The following is a 19,143-nucleotide window of genomic DNA, read 5'->3' as shown; positions in this document are numbered from 1 at the left end:
ATAAAATTATTCGTGTTAAGAACCGGTTAATAATTTAAATAATTGTTGCTATGGTTTTGTTATACATTATTGCTCTTGCCTTTTGCTACCAAACATTTTTTTTTACCATACATAGTTCGTTATGATTTTTTTTTATAATATACTATTATATATTTATATTGCGTATTTAATTACCATCATCGTTACCTGAACCGACTGCAGCGCCCTACACACAGTCCCACACAGGAGTGATTGCTGTAGAAAGATAAGTGTCAAGTAAGTGTGATTCAGACGAAGTTGCGCTTGTCAACTAGTTTACACAATTGTATGAAATGAATATAGTAATATAAAGTGTGTAGTGAATAATAATAGAAAACTTATTGAGCACTAAAAACGTATAGACTTGTACACTTTGAGAAAGTGCTTAACAAAATGATATCTTAACACGTTGAAGACCGCATTAAAAATCTTATTTCTATACATATATATATTATTTTTCAAATATATTATTAGTGTACAATCATTTAACGTAGACATTATTTAACACCTAAATTTATTTTAATTGAAGTGCCCACGGGTGATCACCCGATCCCAACGTGTAAATTAACTTTCGTTGCGGAGTGACCCACCGGTGGGAATACGATCTTTAACATGTTAATAATACAGCAAGCAATCTCAAACAGTTCATCTACAAATCTCGTTAGAACATTAAAACTTAATTCAACCTGACAATCAGTCTTCAATATCCATTTGATAATAAATCACAGAAACCATGAAACTACGATTCATAAATATATTTTAGCTAATTTTGGTGTTTAACTCCAAAATATGTACATAAACCCGCAGAAACCGAGTTTCTTCCGAATCTTTAGTTTTTTTCGGACTACTCTAATGCTTTTGGCCGCAGCTGGCCTTTACAGCTTTACCAGACGATAGGGGGCGAGTACAGATGGCTCTCCAAACTGCGGAAGGACTTATGGAGCGGCTGAAGGCCAACTTCCGCCTGACGGATACGACTTTAGTCAGAGGACACCGCTAGGAGTTCGAACCTCGGTTTAGGCCGTCATAATTTCGATCCCCGTTTGAATTGGACGGGGGATCGATTGGAAGGGCCGAATTTATCATATCAGTTGTCGAGTATCTATATCACAAGTGATAGCTTGGGCCTAGATGACATTGTGTGAAATGTAGTAGTTGCTGCTCCAGTGACTATGAAATCAGTTTTCAGTAATTTAAATCTGAAACCTTTATATTAAAAAAATCATTTTTTAACACTGGGACCGACTCATCATATTTGATGTTAGACGGGAGGGAGTTATCAAAGTGCGGATATACAGGGTGCCACCTATCCAACACTAGTATATTAACAAATATGAAACGTTGTCAGTAGTTTAAATCTGAATCTTTTATAGTAAAAAAATCATTCTTTAATACTGGCACTGACTCATCATCCTTGATGTTAGACGGGAGGGTGTTATCAAAGTGCGGATATACAGGGTGCCACCTATCCAACACTAGTATATTAACAAATATGAAACGTTGTCAGTAGTTTAAATCTGAATCTTTTATAGTAAAAAAATCATTCTTTAATACTGGCACTGACTCATCATCCTTGATGTTAGACGGGAGGGTGTTATCAAAGTGCGGATATACAGGGTGCCACCAATCCAACACTAGTATATTAACAACAGTATCCAGAACAACTGTGCACTCAGGTAGGATTTTTTTAGAGATGTAGCAGCCGGTGTTGAAGCCCAGGTGGAGACGATGATGTCGGAACCCTTGTGATAACACCACGCTCACTGATGATAGGGTCATCCCCATCAATGGTGGTACTTCGTAGAAATTACGGCAGGTGACCTGCAAGTTTTAACATTTATCGTTTAATAATAATAATAATAATCTCAAGACAATTCACACAGCGCCATCTAGACCCAAGTTAAGCTAACTAAAGCTTGTGTTATGGGTACTAGATAACTGATACAAATACATAGTTTTTTTTTTTCAAAAATACATATATACATACAGAAAATAGCCAGACTGATACAAACAATCATACTCATGAATACAAATGTTAGTGCGGTGCGAGGAATCGAACTTGTGACCATCGGAAGTATGGCAGTGTGTTAAACCGCTAGACCACCGAGGCCATCAATGCGTAATAATTTTAATATTCACCTGTAACACTTGAGAATCCTCCTCTGGATTCGCGTCTACTCTCCCTAGTTCCTCCAGGAAATCAACACCAGTCTGCAACCTCTGCATCGGACTAGGCTTCTTAAATTTGAAATATACGGACCAATGAGATGTTCCCTTACAAAACCATACATTTACACATCTACGTTTCACCAACAAGTGCGGTCTGCTGTCCTGTGTCGCTTCCTGAGCAACTTTCTTCACAAACACATGGTATGTATGATAAAGAGCTCTTATGACTCTCTGACGTAACCCATAAACCTTATAGCTATTTTCTATCCGTAATCGTTGAGGTAGTTTGGGATGATTTTCACAGTAGCGTTTGTATAATGCTCGCCAGAACGATTCTCGTTTCGTGATAGCATATGTGGCTTTATTAATGCCTGCGAAATTACCAACATCTTCTGGTTTTATATACCATGATATGAAATACCAAACAATTTCTGGATAAACAATACCAGGACGATCTTCAACATCTTCGCTTTCGGACTTGCAAGTGTTCCGTTTTTTCTTGTAGACAAAATTCTTTGTACCGTCAGAGTTCGTTTGCTCGATTATATCGAAGTCATCGTCCTGGATCTGGTCCCAGGATAAGTCAGGTGCTGATGTTTGGTCTGCGGATGCGGATTTCTTGACTCGACTTACAGGTTTCAATGCATTTGCACTGTAGTTTATAGTTACATCTGTAAGTTAAAAAAACTGTATATAGAATAAAGTTGACACAATATTTACTTCAATAAATATAACTATAAACACTTGAATAGGTAATTCAGGTAATAATTTTTTATTTAACTACCACATTGGGAATGTAGTTTCAGTTTTAAACTATACACTTATAAATAAAATTGGAGTGTCTGTTTGGAATACTGAAATAACCATTTTTACCACAAGCATATGAATGTAAATACACCAGAATAACATTTTTTACAATTTTTGTCTGTCTGTCTGTTTGTTCCTGCTAATCTCTGAAATGGCTGGACCGATTTTGACGGGACTTATTTTGGCAGGTAGCTGATGTAATAACTGTAAATGTGTAACTTAGGCTACTTTTGCTTTAGAAAACTCTTTAATTTTAGAAAAATAAAATGAAATCCACACGGATGAAGTCGCGTGTACAGCCAGTATACTCTATAATTGTGATGAACCAATTTACAGAGTATAAATTTTTACACATGCAAACAAAATATTTTTATTTTTTTGTACTACATAAGTACGTCTCTAAGTTTAAAATACATCAGTGAAGTCACTATTTACCTTGAGGAATATTCTTCTTTTGGCCTTTTTTCTTCGGCATTTAGTAATTTTAATGATATTGCAGGGAAAATCACAAATATTGAGAATATGCATTCGAAATGTTGAGGTTTAATCTATTGCTGGTAAATCATATTTATAGTAATAGCTGTTAACAGTAAATATTTTTTTGGTTCTGACTTTATAATAAATTTCACTATTTTAATGTATATAATACATACGAAAAAATAAATTTGAGAAATGATAACAAAATGATAACAAAACAGAGTATTACAGAGATTTAAATCCACCTACTCTGTGAACATTGACAACTCTTGTTGTCATTCAGCCCTTGTGACTTGTGTGACAGCCAGGCAGGGCATCCGTGACTTGTCTCTTATTTTTTTTTAATTGGTTTGAAATTTAATGTAATCATATTTATTTAAATTTTATTAAAAAATACTTAAAAAAGGACTTAAGTATTTCATATACTATGACATTATTTCAAAAAAATAAAAGTATAAAAAGTTTGGGCACTAAATTCTATTTTCATATGTGACTTTCTCTCATAACAAGCTTCGTAAAATTCATTCACAAACCATACCCGGCGACCTCTTTTGATAATAAATGAAAATATTACCATAGATTAATTTTTACAGATGGTACTAATTATACTCATCCGACATAAGTATCTCGATTAGGGTTCATGATTTCTCGAGCTTTTCAATTTCTCGGGTCTCGAGAATTCTCGAGGTCAATTTCTCGGGTCTTCTCGGGTTGTCGAGAAATTTACATTTACGTACGTTTTCTCATATTATTTGGTTCCAATAACGTCAATGAAATTCAGTGGTTTTCCTCTCAAATAAAAGTATCAAATTAAACTTTTATTGAGTATATTTAAAATAATTAATATTATGAATATTTTTTTTTAATAGAGAAATATTATTAGGTCCATATGAAATTGGCGTTTTGTCGTACTGGCCACTTTGATCTCAAATATCTCCTATTTGGTTAGGAATGCCATTTCCAAATTTATACAGCTATTCACTTTGGGTCACTCACAGCATACAAAAAGAAAAACTTAAAATATCGCGTTAATTACGAGTACGAGTTCCGCTATGGCACCAGTGCTACACGGTGCTAAACGGTTCGAAGTATTAATGATGTGTATGGCAGTGGTCTCGCAAAAGAAAACACGTGCATTTTTAGTTCCAACGTTTTCGTTCTGGAAATTTCGACCTGCAAAGCAATCTCTGTGGGCGGCCGGAATCCAAGATTGATAATGAAGAATTGAAGACTATTGTGGAAGCGGATCCATCGCAAACCCGTCCGAGTTAGCAGCAGGCTGCGGTGTTAGGGGCCGTTCAAGTATTACGAAAGCACTATAGGGGGGCGGGGGGTCTTTTCTTTGCTTATTTTGGATGACATGGGGGTGGGGGAGTCTGTATGATGTATTGATGATATTACGTCATCGGTCGTAATTTACTTTTTTACACGAATGGCAACCCTCACATTGTCTTTGCTAAAAAAAACAATACATTAATTGAGAGATGTTTACGTAAGCATGGGTGGAGGGGGTAAGAGCTTTGCTTACTTTTGCTGACAACGGGGGATGGGGGATAAATAATTGTGATAAATCTGCTTACGTAATACTTGAACAGCCCCTTAGTGACAAAACTGTTTTAATCCTTTAGCAAATTGGGAAGGTGAAAAAGCTTGAAAAGTGGGTCCCTCATGAATTCAATGGAGTAAATCGACAAACGCGCGTAGCCTGCTGCGTTACATTAATCAACCGGCATAATAATGAAGGGATTTTAAATCAAATCATCTCCTGTGGTGGAAAGTGGATCTTGTACGATAATCGGAAACGCTCATTGCAATGGCTAAACCCTGGCGAACCAACCAAATCCTGCCCCAAGCGAAATATGGCTAAAAAAATGTTACTTGTGAACGTTTGGTGGACTATTTCCGGTGTTGTTCACTTCAGCTTTCTTAAATCTGGCCAGACGATTACGGCAAATGTGTATTGTCAGCAATTGAGAAACCATGATGGAAAAGCTAGCTGCTAAACAACCGAGGCTGGTCAATCGCCAAGAGCGCTTGACCACATACTGCACAACAGACAGTTACCAAATTAGAAGAGGTTCAATTGGAAAAATTACCATTTTTTCGAAATTTGGATAACTTCTTCCAAGGGAAAAAATTTAACTCCGATGGGGCAGTCCAAAGTGCAAAAACAAAAGGCAAAAGTGCATAAATAGGAATGGTAGATACTTTGATTAAATAAATATATTATATTTTGAAAATAAATACTTCAGGTTATTCCCTTACAAAACGCCAATTTAAATTTTTTAGGACCTAATTATTCAGACTTATATTTATAATGACAGCACCATTTTTGGCTGTTTTTTTACAAAATAAAAAAATAACACGAAAGAAAACAAAAAAGTTAATATCTTAAATTATTGCGCCGCCACGCAACAAAACAAAGGGCAATTTAATTTCTATATAGGTACATGATTTCTCGAGTTCTCGAGCTTGATTTCCCGGGAACAAAACCCATGAATTTCCCGGGAATTCTCGAACCGAGAATTCCCGGGAATGAACCCTAGTGTTAATCCATCGTTCAAACTTAATGTCGGTAAGTTTGTGTAGATTTTCTCTGTACAATAGCCACTCATTTAACAGGTGTGTAGGTAATTCATCATCCCAGTTTATACCAGAAAGCCATAATTTTTGAATAAATATTTTTGCTCTGATAACCACTGGAGCTAACCATCCAAGTGGATCAAAAATACGAGAGATGTCAGATATAACATTTCTTTTGGTTACTGGTATCTTTAGTTGAGGTAACTGTACAACATATTCGAATTCATCACTACTTCGATTCCAAGTAAGGCCAAGAATTTTCATTATACTATCTACATTTAACTGTATATTTCCTTTCAAAGCTATATTTTCGTCAGTTAAATGCTTGTTTGAATCTAAACAAGTATCAGCTTCTAATTCCCAAAATCTCTTTAATAACTCATCTTCATTTACATGAGAAATGTGCATACTTATTGGATTTTTTGTCATTGATGAACCTATATTTACAGAGCCAGAAATTATCCAGCCAAGCGAAGTTCGCTGAGCCATAGGTACACCTGGAGGTCCTTTAATTACACCATCTAACAAAATCTGACTGTAAACATCAGCTCCAAGAAGAATGTCGATTTTGTTTGGTTTCCGAAATGATGGATCTGCTAGTTCTATGTTTGAGAACTCCGACCATAAATCTACAATAATTTGCTTTTCAGGAAGGAATGAAGTTACTTTACTCAAAACAAAAGCCTGTACTTTAAATGTAAAGTTGGAATCAAGAAGTGACTGTAGTGTAACCGAAACCATAGACTTAGAGGTCAACGAATGACCTTGATCACTCCCTAATCCTGTAATAATGCTTTTGTGTGGTACCTTCCTTATATTAAGCAATTGTACTGCAGATTCTGTAATAAAACTAGCTTGAGAACCTGGATCTATTAAACACCGAAGTGTGATACCATTACCTGATTTCGACTGTGCGCTTACTAATGCTGTTGCAAGTAATACTTGACAGTTTGAGGTCGAAAAACAGGCTGTGACACTAGTGGCTTCATCTTGAGACGATGATGATGTGGACGCGTGTGCTACGACGTCTTGTTCAACCGATTGATTAGCAATACCTGTAGTGTCGGTTGAATTATGATTGGTAATATTTTTTGGATAACACACAACACCCCTATATGAAAAAAACTTGAGAAAGAATTTCAACAGGGATGTTTACAGTACCGGATTTATCTTCCGCAAAGCGAGTAGCTAAGAAACAGAATTGGAACACTCAATTACCAAAACATGATTCTGAAGCGTATGACGATAATAATCCTCACGAGGAGGAGGAGAGTACGGAGGAGACCACAGAGACGAATCGGGATATGCCTGATATATGGGATCAGCAGATCAGAAAGGAATCCCTCCGGAGGGGCAGCTCGAAGGAGAATACTGATATGGATTCCGACTACCCACACGATTCGGATGACGAGAACAGCATGGATTATTCAGATGAGGGGGCTGTCGCGGCACATCAGGAGAGTGGAGTAATATCCAAAGTAGTAACACAGATGCTAGACAACTCGGGGAAATTTGATCTGAAGCACATTAATGACAGAAAGACAGAGGTGGATTTATCGTTCTTGGAGTCTAATTCTGCAGTTTACAGAGTCAGAGATATATTAGAAGAAGCGATAAAAAAAATACACCTCAATTCCAGCAGTAGTATCTGTGGAGAAAGGCAGGACTCAGAAATCATATGTATTCAATGTAACAAATGAATATTTATCTCCTGCATCAGACTCTTCAAGCCCCGTCGTTACAGATAGGAAATCTCCCCCTGGGAGAAGAGATGTCAGTATGCCTAGTAGTACAATCAATGAAAATCCTCTAATCAAAAGTTTATCATCTGGGATTAAGTTGATTCCCAAATTTTTAGGACTTCCAATGAAAGTGATCAAGCTTGGAGATTTGGATCTGACACTTGAGAGGTTAAATAATCTTCAGAAGAGACATATAGGCTCAACTCCTAATCAGCTTTTAGATCTGGCACTCAAGTCGTCAGGACATTTAACAAAGCTTAAAAATTTATACAGATTTCCTGACTTATAGTCTTATGTAATAAGATATAACACCATCTCTGTGAAAAAAAAAAAAAAAATTACCAATCATAATTCAACCGACACTACAGGTATTGCTAATCAATCGGTTGAACAAGACGTCGTAGCACACGCGTCCACATCATCATCGTCTCAAGATGAAGCCACTAGTGTCACAGCCTGTTTTTCGACCTCAAACTGTCAAGTATTACTTGCAACAGCATTAGTAAGCGCACAGTCGAAATCAGGTAATGGTATCACACTTCGGTGTTTAATAGATCCAGACTAGACTTTGGGTCACTCACAGCATACAAAAAGAAAAACTTAAAATATCGCGTTAATTACGAGTACGAGTTCCGCTGTGGCACCAGTGCTACACGGTGCTAAACGGTTCGAAGTATTAATGATGTGTATGGCAGTGGTCTCGCAAAAGAAAACACGTGCATTTTTAGTTCCAACGTTTTCGTTCTGGAAATTTCGACCTGCAAAGCAATCTCTGTGGGCGGCCGGAATCCAAGATTGATAATGAAGAATTGAAGACTATTGTGGAAGCGGATCCATCGCAAACCCGTCCGAGTTAGCAGCAGGCTGCGGTGTTAGGGGCCGTTCAAGTATTACGAAAGCACTATAGGGGGGCGGGGGGTCTTTTCTTTGCTTATTTTGGATGACATGGGGGTGGGGGAGTCTGTATGATGATACGTCATCGGTCGTAATTTACTTTTTTACACGAATGGCAACCCTCACATTGTCTTTGCTAAAAAAAACAATACATTAATTGAGAGATGTTTACGTAAGCATGGGTGGTGGGGGTAAGAGCTTTGCTTACTTTTGCTGACAACGGGGGATGGGGGGTAAATAATTGTGATAAATCTGCTTACGTAATACTTGAACAGCCCCTTAGTGACAAAACTGTTTTAATCCTTTAGCAAATTGGGAAGGTGAAAAAGCTTGAAAAGTGGGTCCCTCATGAATTCAATGGAGTAAATCGACAAACGCGCGTAGCCTGCTGCGTTACATTAATCAACCGGCATAATAATGAAGGGATTTTAAATCAAATCATCTCCTGTGGTGGAAAGTGGATCTTGTACGATAATCGGAAACGCTCATTGCAATGGCTAAACCCTGGCGAACCAACCAAATCCTGCCCCAAGCGAAATATGGCTAAAAAAATGTTACTTGTGAACGTTTGGTGGACTATTTCCGGTGTTGTTCACTTCAGCTTTCTTAAATCTGGCCAGACGATTACGGCAAATGTGTATTGTCAGCAATTGAGAAACCATGATGGAAAAGCTAGCTGCTAAACAACCGAGGCTGGTCAATCGCCAAGAGCGCTTGACCACATACTGCACAACAGACAGTTACCAAATTAGAAGAGGTTCAATTGGAAAAATTACCATTTTTTCGAAATTTGGATAACTTCTTCCAAGGGAAAAAATTTAACTCCGATGGGGCAGTCCAAAGTGCAAAAACAAAAGGCAAAAGTGCATAAATAGGAATGGTAGATACTTTGATTAAATAAATATATTATATTTTGAAAATAAATACTTCAGGTTATTCCCTTACAAAACGCCAATTTAAATTTTTTAGGACCTAATTATTCAGACTTATATTTATTGGTTACGCCAAACGCGATGCGTACCTGGTTTGTTGATGTGCATTGACACCCCTCCCGGCTAATTCAATAATCAGTGATGTCATAGCTTTCGCCGCGCGCGCACGTCGCACTCATATCGCACGCATGTCTTAATAGTTGTAATCAACCTGAGTGAATTCCTGAGATTCCCGTAACCGTGTGGGCCCACTGAAGAACAAGCACATTGAAGTAAGGGTAAGTCATTCATATTTGACCAGCCAGTTTCCTATACAATAATATAGTCCATCGAAGAAGGCTAGATCATAGCCACCGCCGCACCATTTATTGGCCTTCCGTCGCCGGATCACAATAGGAATCGCAATTTATTTATTTAAAATTTGTTTTAATTTTTTCCTATTGTGAAAGTCGAGTGAATGACTCGCATGTAATATTGAACCTTATTGCGCATGTAATAGGATCTATTCAAATTGCATACCACGGTTGCACAAATATAACGATACATTGGTATTTTCGTTAATAAATAAGTTTATATTTATGTCGCTTATGAATTGTTCATAACTCGCAGCAATTCTTCAATTTCGCTTTATATCAACAACTTTACAACTTTACAACGCAAACAGCGTTGTTTCGTTCATTTAATTTCACATTCACCCGCATTATATCGATATTGTTCGATCGATCGAAGCTTCTAGAAATATTATAGTTGTCGTTATACTATTTGACGAAACAATATTACCTGTCGAATATTATGTATGATAATTGTAGTGTTTGAATGTTAAGATTGTTAGTATTGGTTACCGTAGTCTTTACACAAGAAAGTGAGCAGGGAAAGCACACTATTTAATCTGAATAATTATTGATAAGCAGCGATTTTATTTCTGTTCGTAATAGATATTTTATTTCCTTGCATGTCGGTTAAAGATCGTGCCCTACGTACCTATGATTAAGTTATACGTGGTGTATCGACACAGTGACTAACAACAACGCTTTAGAATACTCCCGCGTAAAATAATAGTTGTGAACATAGTTATTTTATATCTTTTTAGTTATAGTTATAGATATATTATCTGATTTTCTATGACATCACTCACTTCGATTTCGCTTTATGTATAGTTTATATTCCGTATTGTCGCACTTATGTACCTACATACTACCGCTTATGAGTAGGTATATATAAATTTATTTGTCACGCGCTTTAGTGTTTAAAACGTTATTGTGATTTACTTCTCGCACCGCATATTTAAAATATTGCTTTTATGCATTATTTTATTTTTCTCGCATATAGGTATATATAGATAATAGTTGTACCTATTTTTCGCATTATTAATTAGTAGTTTTATAGCATAGTAAGCATATATTTTTTATGTATGCTAGTTTATATCGCGCATCATTTCTCGCATTTGTCTACTTATTTTCGCTACAAGTACATCTGTCTGTCTTGTAGGTATTTAGTACATTAAATACCTATTATACGTTATTATTGTTTATCGCTCGCCCTTTTACGGTAGTACAGGTATAGTTGTACGTTATTACCGCACATAGTTTTATATATCGCATTTATTGGTTTTCCTTTGTTATTTTTTAAGAAGTATATATATAAATAATAATAATGGCTAACACAAACGCAAAATTAAAAATGTATGAAGCAAAACGTGCACAATATTTTTCGCAACTTCAGTCTATTTATGAATTATCTTCGAAAACTAAAATGGAGAAACATCGTAATGTTTTTATTGCAAAAGTTAGCCTGATCGATCAAATGCGCACCGAGTATGTTAAAATTGTCGATGAAATTATTCTCCTTAATTTGGAACTAAACCCTGATTATGTAGTTAATTATCAATCTCTCACCGCCTTTGACGAAATGTTTTATTCTATAAAGATGATGGCGGTCTCGTTACAACCTCAATCTTCGCGAACTCCAGCTCCCGCTTGTCAGTCTGCTTTACCAGACAACAAACAGGGATCAGTAAGGATCCCCCAAATTGTGTTACCAGTCTTCTCAGGTGATATTTTAGAATTTCCTTTCTTTTACGAAACATTCAAACAGGTTATTCATGACAATGAATCCTTTTCGGACTCAGAACGTTTTCATTATCTTATGAGTCACCTGTCAGGAAAGGCTAGAAATCTGTGTGCTGGCTTAGTACCAGCAGCCGAAAATTATCCTATATTGTGGCAAGCTTTAATCGACAAGTATCAAGATAAACGCTCTCTTGCAACGTCATATTTAGATAAATTATTTTCTTTAAAATCAATTAACGGTCCTTCGGCAATAAACTTAGAAAAATTTATTGATACTTTCTCGTCGACTATCGCAGCATTAAAGCAACTTAAAATTGAAAAGCTGGATGATTTTATATTTATTTATATGGGATTAAAGGCATTAGATCAGGCTACCGCGCAGTCGTATGAGTCATCAATTAGAGGAGAAGATGACATACCGCAGTTTGAAAATTTTATAAAATTTATACGTCAACACGTAAAAATATTACAACGCACGTGTAACCGCACCGCCGGCGCCGCTGCCGCCACCAAGTTGGACGGTCCCGCCGCCGCGTCCGCCAGTGGTCGTGCACAGTCGCATCAACGATCGATCGCTCGATCGCCACGTACATTTTTAGGTACTAATCCTACGCAACGCATTTATTGTTCCTTATGTAAAGGTGATTCACATTCTCAATTATATAAATGCAAACAATTTTCAACTTTCACAATTAATGATCGATTTAATTATATTAAAACTAACCGTATGTGTACTAGATGTCTAAGTAGTCAACATAACTCTTTCAGTTGTCAATCAACTTCCGCCTGTCGAAATTGTAACAATCCGAGACATCATACGTTGCTTTGTTTTAAAAATAATAATTCCGCACCTACGCAAGTATCTCAGGGTACGAAAAACGCACAGACATCTTCTACGCAAGGTCGCCAATTACCACCATCTTCTTCGTCGCAATTGCCTCCGCTTGCGCACACACAACCCACACAACAGACACGATTAGAACCAACTCCCGTTCCTATTGAAACCACCACTGGTGGAGACAAGGAGTCGTTATGCACGCTTTCATCGTCCATTCATGAGCAGCCGTATGTGACTGAAGTACTTGCTACTGCCAAGGTATTTGCTACTGCTCGTAATGGGAGTGATGTTGTCATTCGCTGCTTATTGGACCCCGGGTCACAAAAGCATTATATTACTTCTAAGTGTTGTTTAAAATTGGGTTTAACCATGCAGCCGGACGCACATACCACCGTTAAGGGTATAGGTGGCGCCACTGAACCAGTTAAGGGTGCAGTTGATCTCTCTTTCCGATCGAGATTTAATCATGAGCAATATTATAATATTCGCGCTTTAGTTTTGAATAAAATAACAGGTAACTTACCAACATGTCAAATTGATGTTGGCGCGCTCAGTTACTTAACTAATATTCCGCTCGCAGATGATACGTGGGGAACACCATCAGAAATTGACCTTTTGATTGGTGTCAATCTATTCGCGACCCTTTTGTCTGGAGGTAAAATTATAAATTCACCTGGTACTCCAAACGCGTTGGAGACTGTTCTCGGTTATCTTATTTTAGGTGAAGCTCCCACCTTAACTTCTACGTCTTCTTCATTCTCGTTCTGTTCCACCACTTCGTGCGAGGTTTCAGTATTAATTCGCAAATTTTGGGAGATTGAAGAAGTAGATCGCAAACCAATAACAAGTATAGACGATAAATACTGTGAAGATTTTTATACCACAACGACCACTCGTAACGAATCAGGTCACTACGAAGTCGCTTTACCATTTAAGTATAGTTCTAAGTCTTTAGGGAACTCTTTCGATATCGCTAAACGCAGATTTTATCATTTGGAACGTAAATTCGCATCGAAACCGCAACTGAAATACCTTTATGATGAGGTAATTCACGAATATATAGAAAAACAATATATTTCTCCCGTAGACGTAATTGAAAATAACAGCCCTAGTTATTTTATACCGCATCACGCAGTCTTACGTGAGGACAAAGTGTCCACGAAAATAAGGCCGGTACTAGACGCAAGCGCGAAGTCTAGTACTGGATTTTCGCTTAATGATATTCTACATACAGGTCCTTCCTTACAACAGGATTTATTTATCATTCTCTTGAATATGAGATTGTTCGCAGTCGCCATCTCAGCTGATGTGCGACAAATGTATTTACGAATAAAAGTTCGCCCGCAAGATCGTTGTTTTCAACGTATTGTATATAGATTTAGTCCTAATAAACCGCTCCAAGTCTTTGAATTTAATAAAGTTGCATTTGGCTTACGTTGCAGCCCGTACTTAGCGTTACGTACTGTAGCTCAGTTAGCTTCCGATGAAGGAAATAAAAACCCTATCGCACTGGTTACCATTGAAGATTCTATGGAACCTTATTTATATTCGCTCGCTCGCAAATTTTCGTCATGGATGAAATTACTTCGTGTAATTTGTTATATTTATAAGTTCGCTAACATTCTTCCACGCGGCGTCATATCCAGTTCCGATTTGGATTTCGCCGAACGTATAATTATTCGCGCTGTGCAGGGGTTTCATTTTAAAAACGATATTAGCAAGTTAAATAATAAAAAACCTTGTACCGCATCAATAATTAAATTAAATCCATTTTTATCAGACAATCTCTTAAGAGTTGGTGGTCGTCTGACTCATTCTGATGAAGATTTCGATTATAAACACCCTATATTACTTCCGGGCAGAGATCATATAGTTCAATTAATTGTAACACACTTTCATCGTAAAAACCTGCATACAGGCCCAGAATTGTTAATGTCAATATTACGTACTAAATATTGGATTCTCGCAGCTCGACGTATGATTCGCACGATCGTAGCTAATTGTAATATTTGTTTCCGCAATAAACCGCGTCCTACATTCCCACCGATGGGTGATCTGCCTGCACTAAGGGTGAAGGAAGTTCCTAAAGCCTTTGTCCATTGTGGCTGTGATTTCGCAGGTCCGTTTTTTGTAACCCCTTATCGCGGTCGTGGTATAACCACTCGCAAAGCATACGTTTGCTTATTCACGTGCTTAACCACTCGGGCTTTTCATATTGAGCTCGCAAGTGAATTGAGTACAGTTTGTTTTCTCGCCGCGTTAAAACGTTTTCTCGCTCGCCGCGGTCCTATTCAATGCATGTATACTGATCATGGTACTAATTTTATAGGGGCACGATCCTACCTACGTGAACTTTATTTGTTTTTATCGCAAGAATGTAGATCTGTTTGGGATAAGGAATTAGCTAACAATGGAATTAAATGGACCCTTATCCCTCCTAACGCACCGCATATGTCCATTGCCTTTGCAATAATATGTATTCTATAAGATAGGTAGTACGCATTTATAATAGGTTAATAAGTTAAGTTAAAATCCTTTGCATTTTTCTTATTTAGTAAATTCCGCATTTGATATTTTTTGTATTTTTTCTTTCTTGTTTTTTGTATTTGTCGCATTCGCAATAAGGTTCAATTATGTAGTTCCTTTATTTTTTTTTTTTTTGTTAATTTTACTTTGACATTATGTCAAGGCGGGGGGCATGGTTACGCCAAACGCGATGCGTACCTGGTTTGTTGATGTGCATTGACACCCCTCCCGGCTAATTCAATAATCAGTGATGTCATAGCTTTCGCCGCGCGCGCACGTCGCACTCATATCGCACGCATGTCTTAATAGTTGTAATCAACCTGAGTGAATTCCTGAGATTCCCGTAACCGTGTGGGCCCACTGAAGAACAAGCACATTGAAGTAAGGGTAAGTCATTCATATTTGACCAGCCAGTTTCCTATACAATAATATAGTCCATCGAAGAAGGCTAGATCATAGCCACCGCCGCACCATTTATAATGACAGCACCATTTTTGGCTGCTTATTTAGAAAAAAAAAAACAAACGTAAACAAAAATAGTTTCTACAAAATAAAAAAAATAACATGAAAGAAAACAATAACGTTAATATCTTAAATTATTGCGCCGCCTCGCAAGAAAACAAAGGGCAATTTAATTTCTATATAGGTACATGATTTCTCGAGTTCTCGAGCTTGATTTCCCGGGAACAAAACCCATGAATTTCCCGGGAATTCTCGAACCGAGAATTCCCGGGAATGAACCCTAATCTCGATGGAAGTATATAACAATTGGAAACATTTTTTAAGTAATAGTATTTTTTCCTTAAAACTGTAAAGTAATCTGGTTAGTAGTCAGAGTATATAGTCACATACTATAATTTAAGTTTAAAATTGTACTGTTATTCAGTTCTTAAGGTATTTCTTTTAATATTTATTTGCTCTATCTTACTTAAATAGAAAACAATATTATTTTCATATGAGATACGATATAGCCATATAACTAACTCAGTGAAGTTTTTAACGCATTATTGAAATAATTTCTTCATTCAAGCTTAATCCAAAGTGATTTTGAGTTGTTTAACCATCAAGTAATCAGTTAACAATGTAGACGTCTTCTTGTTTGAGGTAGTGATTACTTGTTCAGTGATCCAATCGTAAATAAAATCACCCATCTGCGAGTTGTTGCATTTAGTTTTACTCTTTGACACAAGTGACGTTCCGATTCAAGATGGCAGACATGCCGCTTGAGTCTTGATAGTATGAAATCGTAGGAGTACGATTTTTAGGTGTGTCTTTCTATATATCGAACTAGAATGTCTCCCGAATTTTTTACAAAGTTCTTATTAGAATGTTCTGACAATGTGAAACAACGTGCTCGCGTATCCTGCGCTAGGTTTAGGTAACGTTTGTGCCGGAACATATGTAATAAAACAGTGTTAAAAATTGTGTTCGGTGTGAGTACGCTAAATATTCTGGTTTGATGTTAAATTAAAATGTGGAATATGATGTGCGACGTAATGCCCACGATATCCGAAGACAGTATCAGCCAACGTAGTTCTCAGTTATCTGGGGAAGATGCCAATTTCGAGCAGCTCATGGTGTCTATGCTCGACGAGCGAGATAAGCTGGTGGAGAGTCTGCGTGAGACGCAGGAGCGTCTCGGTGACTCGGAGCTGCGCCTCAAGGAGGTGGAGAAGGAGAGGGACTCGCTGCACAGGCAGATTGCTGCAAACTTACCTCAGGTCAGTGACTGAAGCATATTTTAAAAATACAATTATACCAATGACCACATATTTGCATTATTGTGAAGTGTATTTATTTTTCTGTAGTTATTTTAGGTTATAATACAAGTATATTTTATAGTATACTATATTTATGCTGTGATATTAGAGTAGTTTCTATACTTTTAGTTCTAAACAAGGCTTATATTTGAAATTATATATCCTATATCTGAGGAAATTGGACTAGCATGTCTATTTGACTATTTCTAGTTACTGGTTGTTTATAAAAGTATTCTGAACACTAGGGGAGAAGGGATGGTTAGTACTGGGGATAAATGGTCCTTTTGCTAGCAATATACAATGTCAGGTCTACCTCTACATGGCTTCCCCTGGAAACCATTGTAGTTAATTTCCTACAATAATCCAACTAATTAGATATGAAGTCAAATCAGTTGGCTTATAATAGCTGATCCTATCATTGCCTATTGTTATATATCAGCTTATACTGTTGGTTATACTATATTATTCTATTATAGTCCATTTAAGAAAAAAATTAAATAATATTTTGGTTTGTATATGTGAGCTGATTGCACACAACTTTATTCTACTTAAATATTATTAAACACTTCAGGACTGTAATAAGATGTAAGAGAGGCTCATTTATTATGTTGTTAAATATGCTAATGTATTTTTTTTACAAATATTTTATTTAAAGAATGGTTATGGAATTTTGCGTCCATCTGCACTAACAATTTGTGCTAGTTAGGTAGCTTTTTTGTACCATGAAGGAGGGAATTAAGCAATTTGTTTTTTAGCAAGCAAGAATTTTTTATTAGATGATATTGATATTTGATTGATTCATAGCTTCTGGACTTCTGAAACACCAGGGGTGTCACATTTGTGTTGCTCACTTTAAAGAAACTTAAGTACACATTTTTTGAAAAGCAATGCTATAGTCTCCAGAGGATCCCTCAGTAGGTAGATCATTCCACAATCTAAGTGTATGCTGGAGGAAGCTACTCTGAAATATTCATTGCTTTATTCCAGAGTTGCAATGGTAAAATGTAGCTGTAGTCATTTGTTCAATATGTTTAGTAAGTTACAGAAAGTCACACTAGTTTAGGAACTGTGTAGTCCAATCTGACATAGCAAATCATTAGGAATGGGGAAATTACTAAATTAGTATCTCTAACAATAAATTAAAAACAGATAAAGATTATGAGTGGCTTAACTTGTAAATAATTCTTCTCGCCAACTGAAATAAAATCTACAGGTAATAAAGATTATACAAATCACCTGTGTTACTCACTTTAGTTGGGTATGTCACATTTTTTTATAGCGTGAAAACAATATAAAAAAATGTGGCCTCCTTTTTTTTATATACTTACAATTTTTGGTTATTGTCTGTATTTCTTATTCAGGAAATATATATTAACACAATTTATAAAAGAACTAATCCACTGCAGGAAACAATATTTTTCTTATTTCTTTTCTATATTCAGTCAGCCCTTATATATTCAAATAATGCTGCTTGCAATGAGTTTATTTGAATATAAATAGTCATATTTTTTTTTATTCTACCACTCATTCAGAATTCAGACTCATCACATGAATAATGAGCAACAAACTTGTGTGTTGCTTTTTTAAATACATAATTATTCTAGCTATAATCAGATTCTGTGGGTTTAGAAGATAAGGCCCATAAAGTGTGGTGCCTCATTTATATACTAAAATATTTTCTTTCACAAATAGCAGCAGAATAATGTTATATTTGACATTATAAAAGCAACACAAATCACCATAACTAAGTGTTATAACAAGAATCTATATTATATTTATAATTAGCTGTACTCCCTACTACATCCGCATGGAATTTAACTTTATTTTTCCAAAATAAAAGTAGCCTAAGTTACTTTTTATTACATACAACTACCTGCCAAAAAAGTCCCGTCAAAGTTGGTCCAGCCATTTCAGAGATTAGCAGTAACAAACAGACAGACAGACAAAAATTGTAAAAAATGTTATTTTGGTGTATGTACCATATTTATATTCATATGGATGTAGTAAAAAACATTTATTTCAATATTACAAACAGACACTCCAATTTTATTTATATGTATAGATGTAGAAAATGTTTGAATATTGGTTTGTCTGAATTCATATAATTGATGTGGAACATGGAAGAAGAAAAATTAATAATTATCAGGCAAGATGAACAAAAGTACAATTCATGTAAATATTCTTGTATATTTATAAATTTGATATAAGATAATATATCTTATTTACACAAAAAAAATGAATGAAGAATATAAATTGTAAATAGTTTGTAAATGAATATTTCATATAATAATATGTATGTATTGCCTACACATTAGGTCCTAACCACAA

At 36.2% G+C, this 19,143-nt stretch overlaps 2 protein-coding genes across 2 annotated transcripts in view; one reads left to right on the top strand and one right to left on the bottom strand.

Annotated features, from left to right (window-relative positions):
- Nucleotides 1-1,258: 1,258 nt before the first annotated feature.
- LOC131847454 (transmembrane protein 183) lies at nt 1,259-3,706 on the bottom strand. The gene is made up of 3 exons (XM_059197043.1): nt 3,430-3,706; nt 2,158-2,858; nt 1,259-1,839 (listed from the first exon to the last, which is right to left on the bottom strand). The coding sequence occupies exons 1-3, from the start codon at nt 3,467-3,469 to the stop codon at nt 1,522-1,524; spliced, it is 1,059 nt and encodes a 352-aa protein (XP_059053026.1). The 5' UTR covers nt 3,470-3,706; the 3' UTR covers nt 1,259-1,521.
- A 12,607-nt stretch (nt 3,707-16,313) lies between these two features.
- LOC131847417 (liprin-alpha-1) overlaps nt 16,314-19,143 on the top strand; it is a 237,608-nt gene continuing 234,778 nt past the window's right edge. Inside the window, exon 1 of the mRNA XM_059196997.1 lies at nt 16,314-16,776. Within this exon, the coding sequence (XP_059052980.1) occupies nt 16,528-16,776 (249 nt within the window). The 5' untranslated portion in view covers nt 16,314-16,527. The remainder of the gene's footprint in view (nt 16,777-19,143) is intronic.

This window comes from Achroia grisella, unplaced genomic scaffold (genome assembly GCF_030625045.1).
Source record: "Achroia grisella isolate CSIRO2021 unplaced genomic scaffold, CSIRO_AGI_Agris_v1 utg534, whole genome shotgun sequence".
In the NCBI taxonomy this organism is placed as follows: Eukaryota; Metazoa; Arthropoda; class Insecta; order Lepidoptera; family Pyralidae; genus Achroia; species Achroia grisella.
This window is presented reverse-complemented; position numbering and strand designations above follow the sequence as displayed.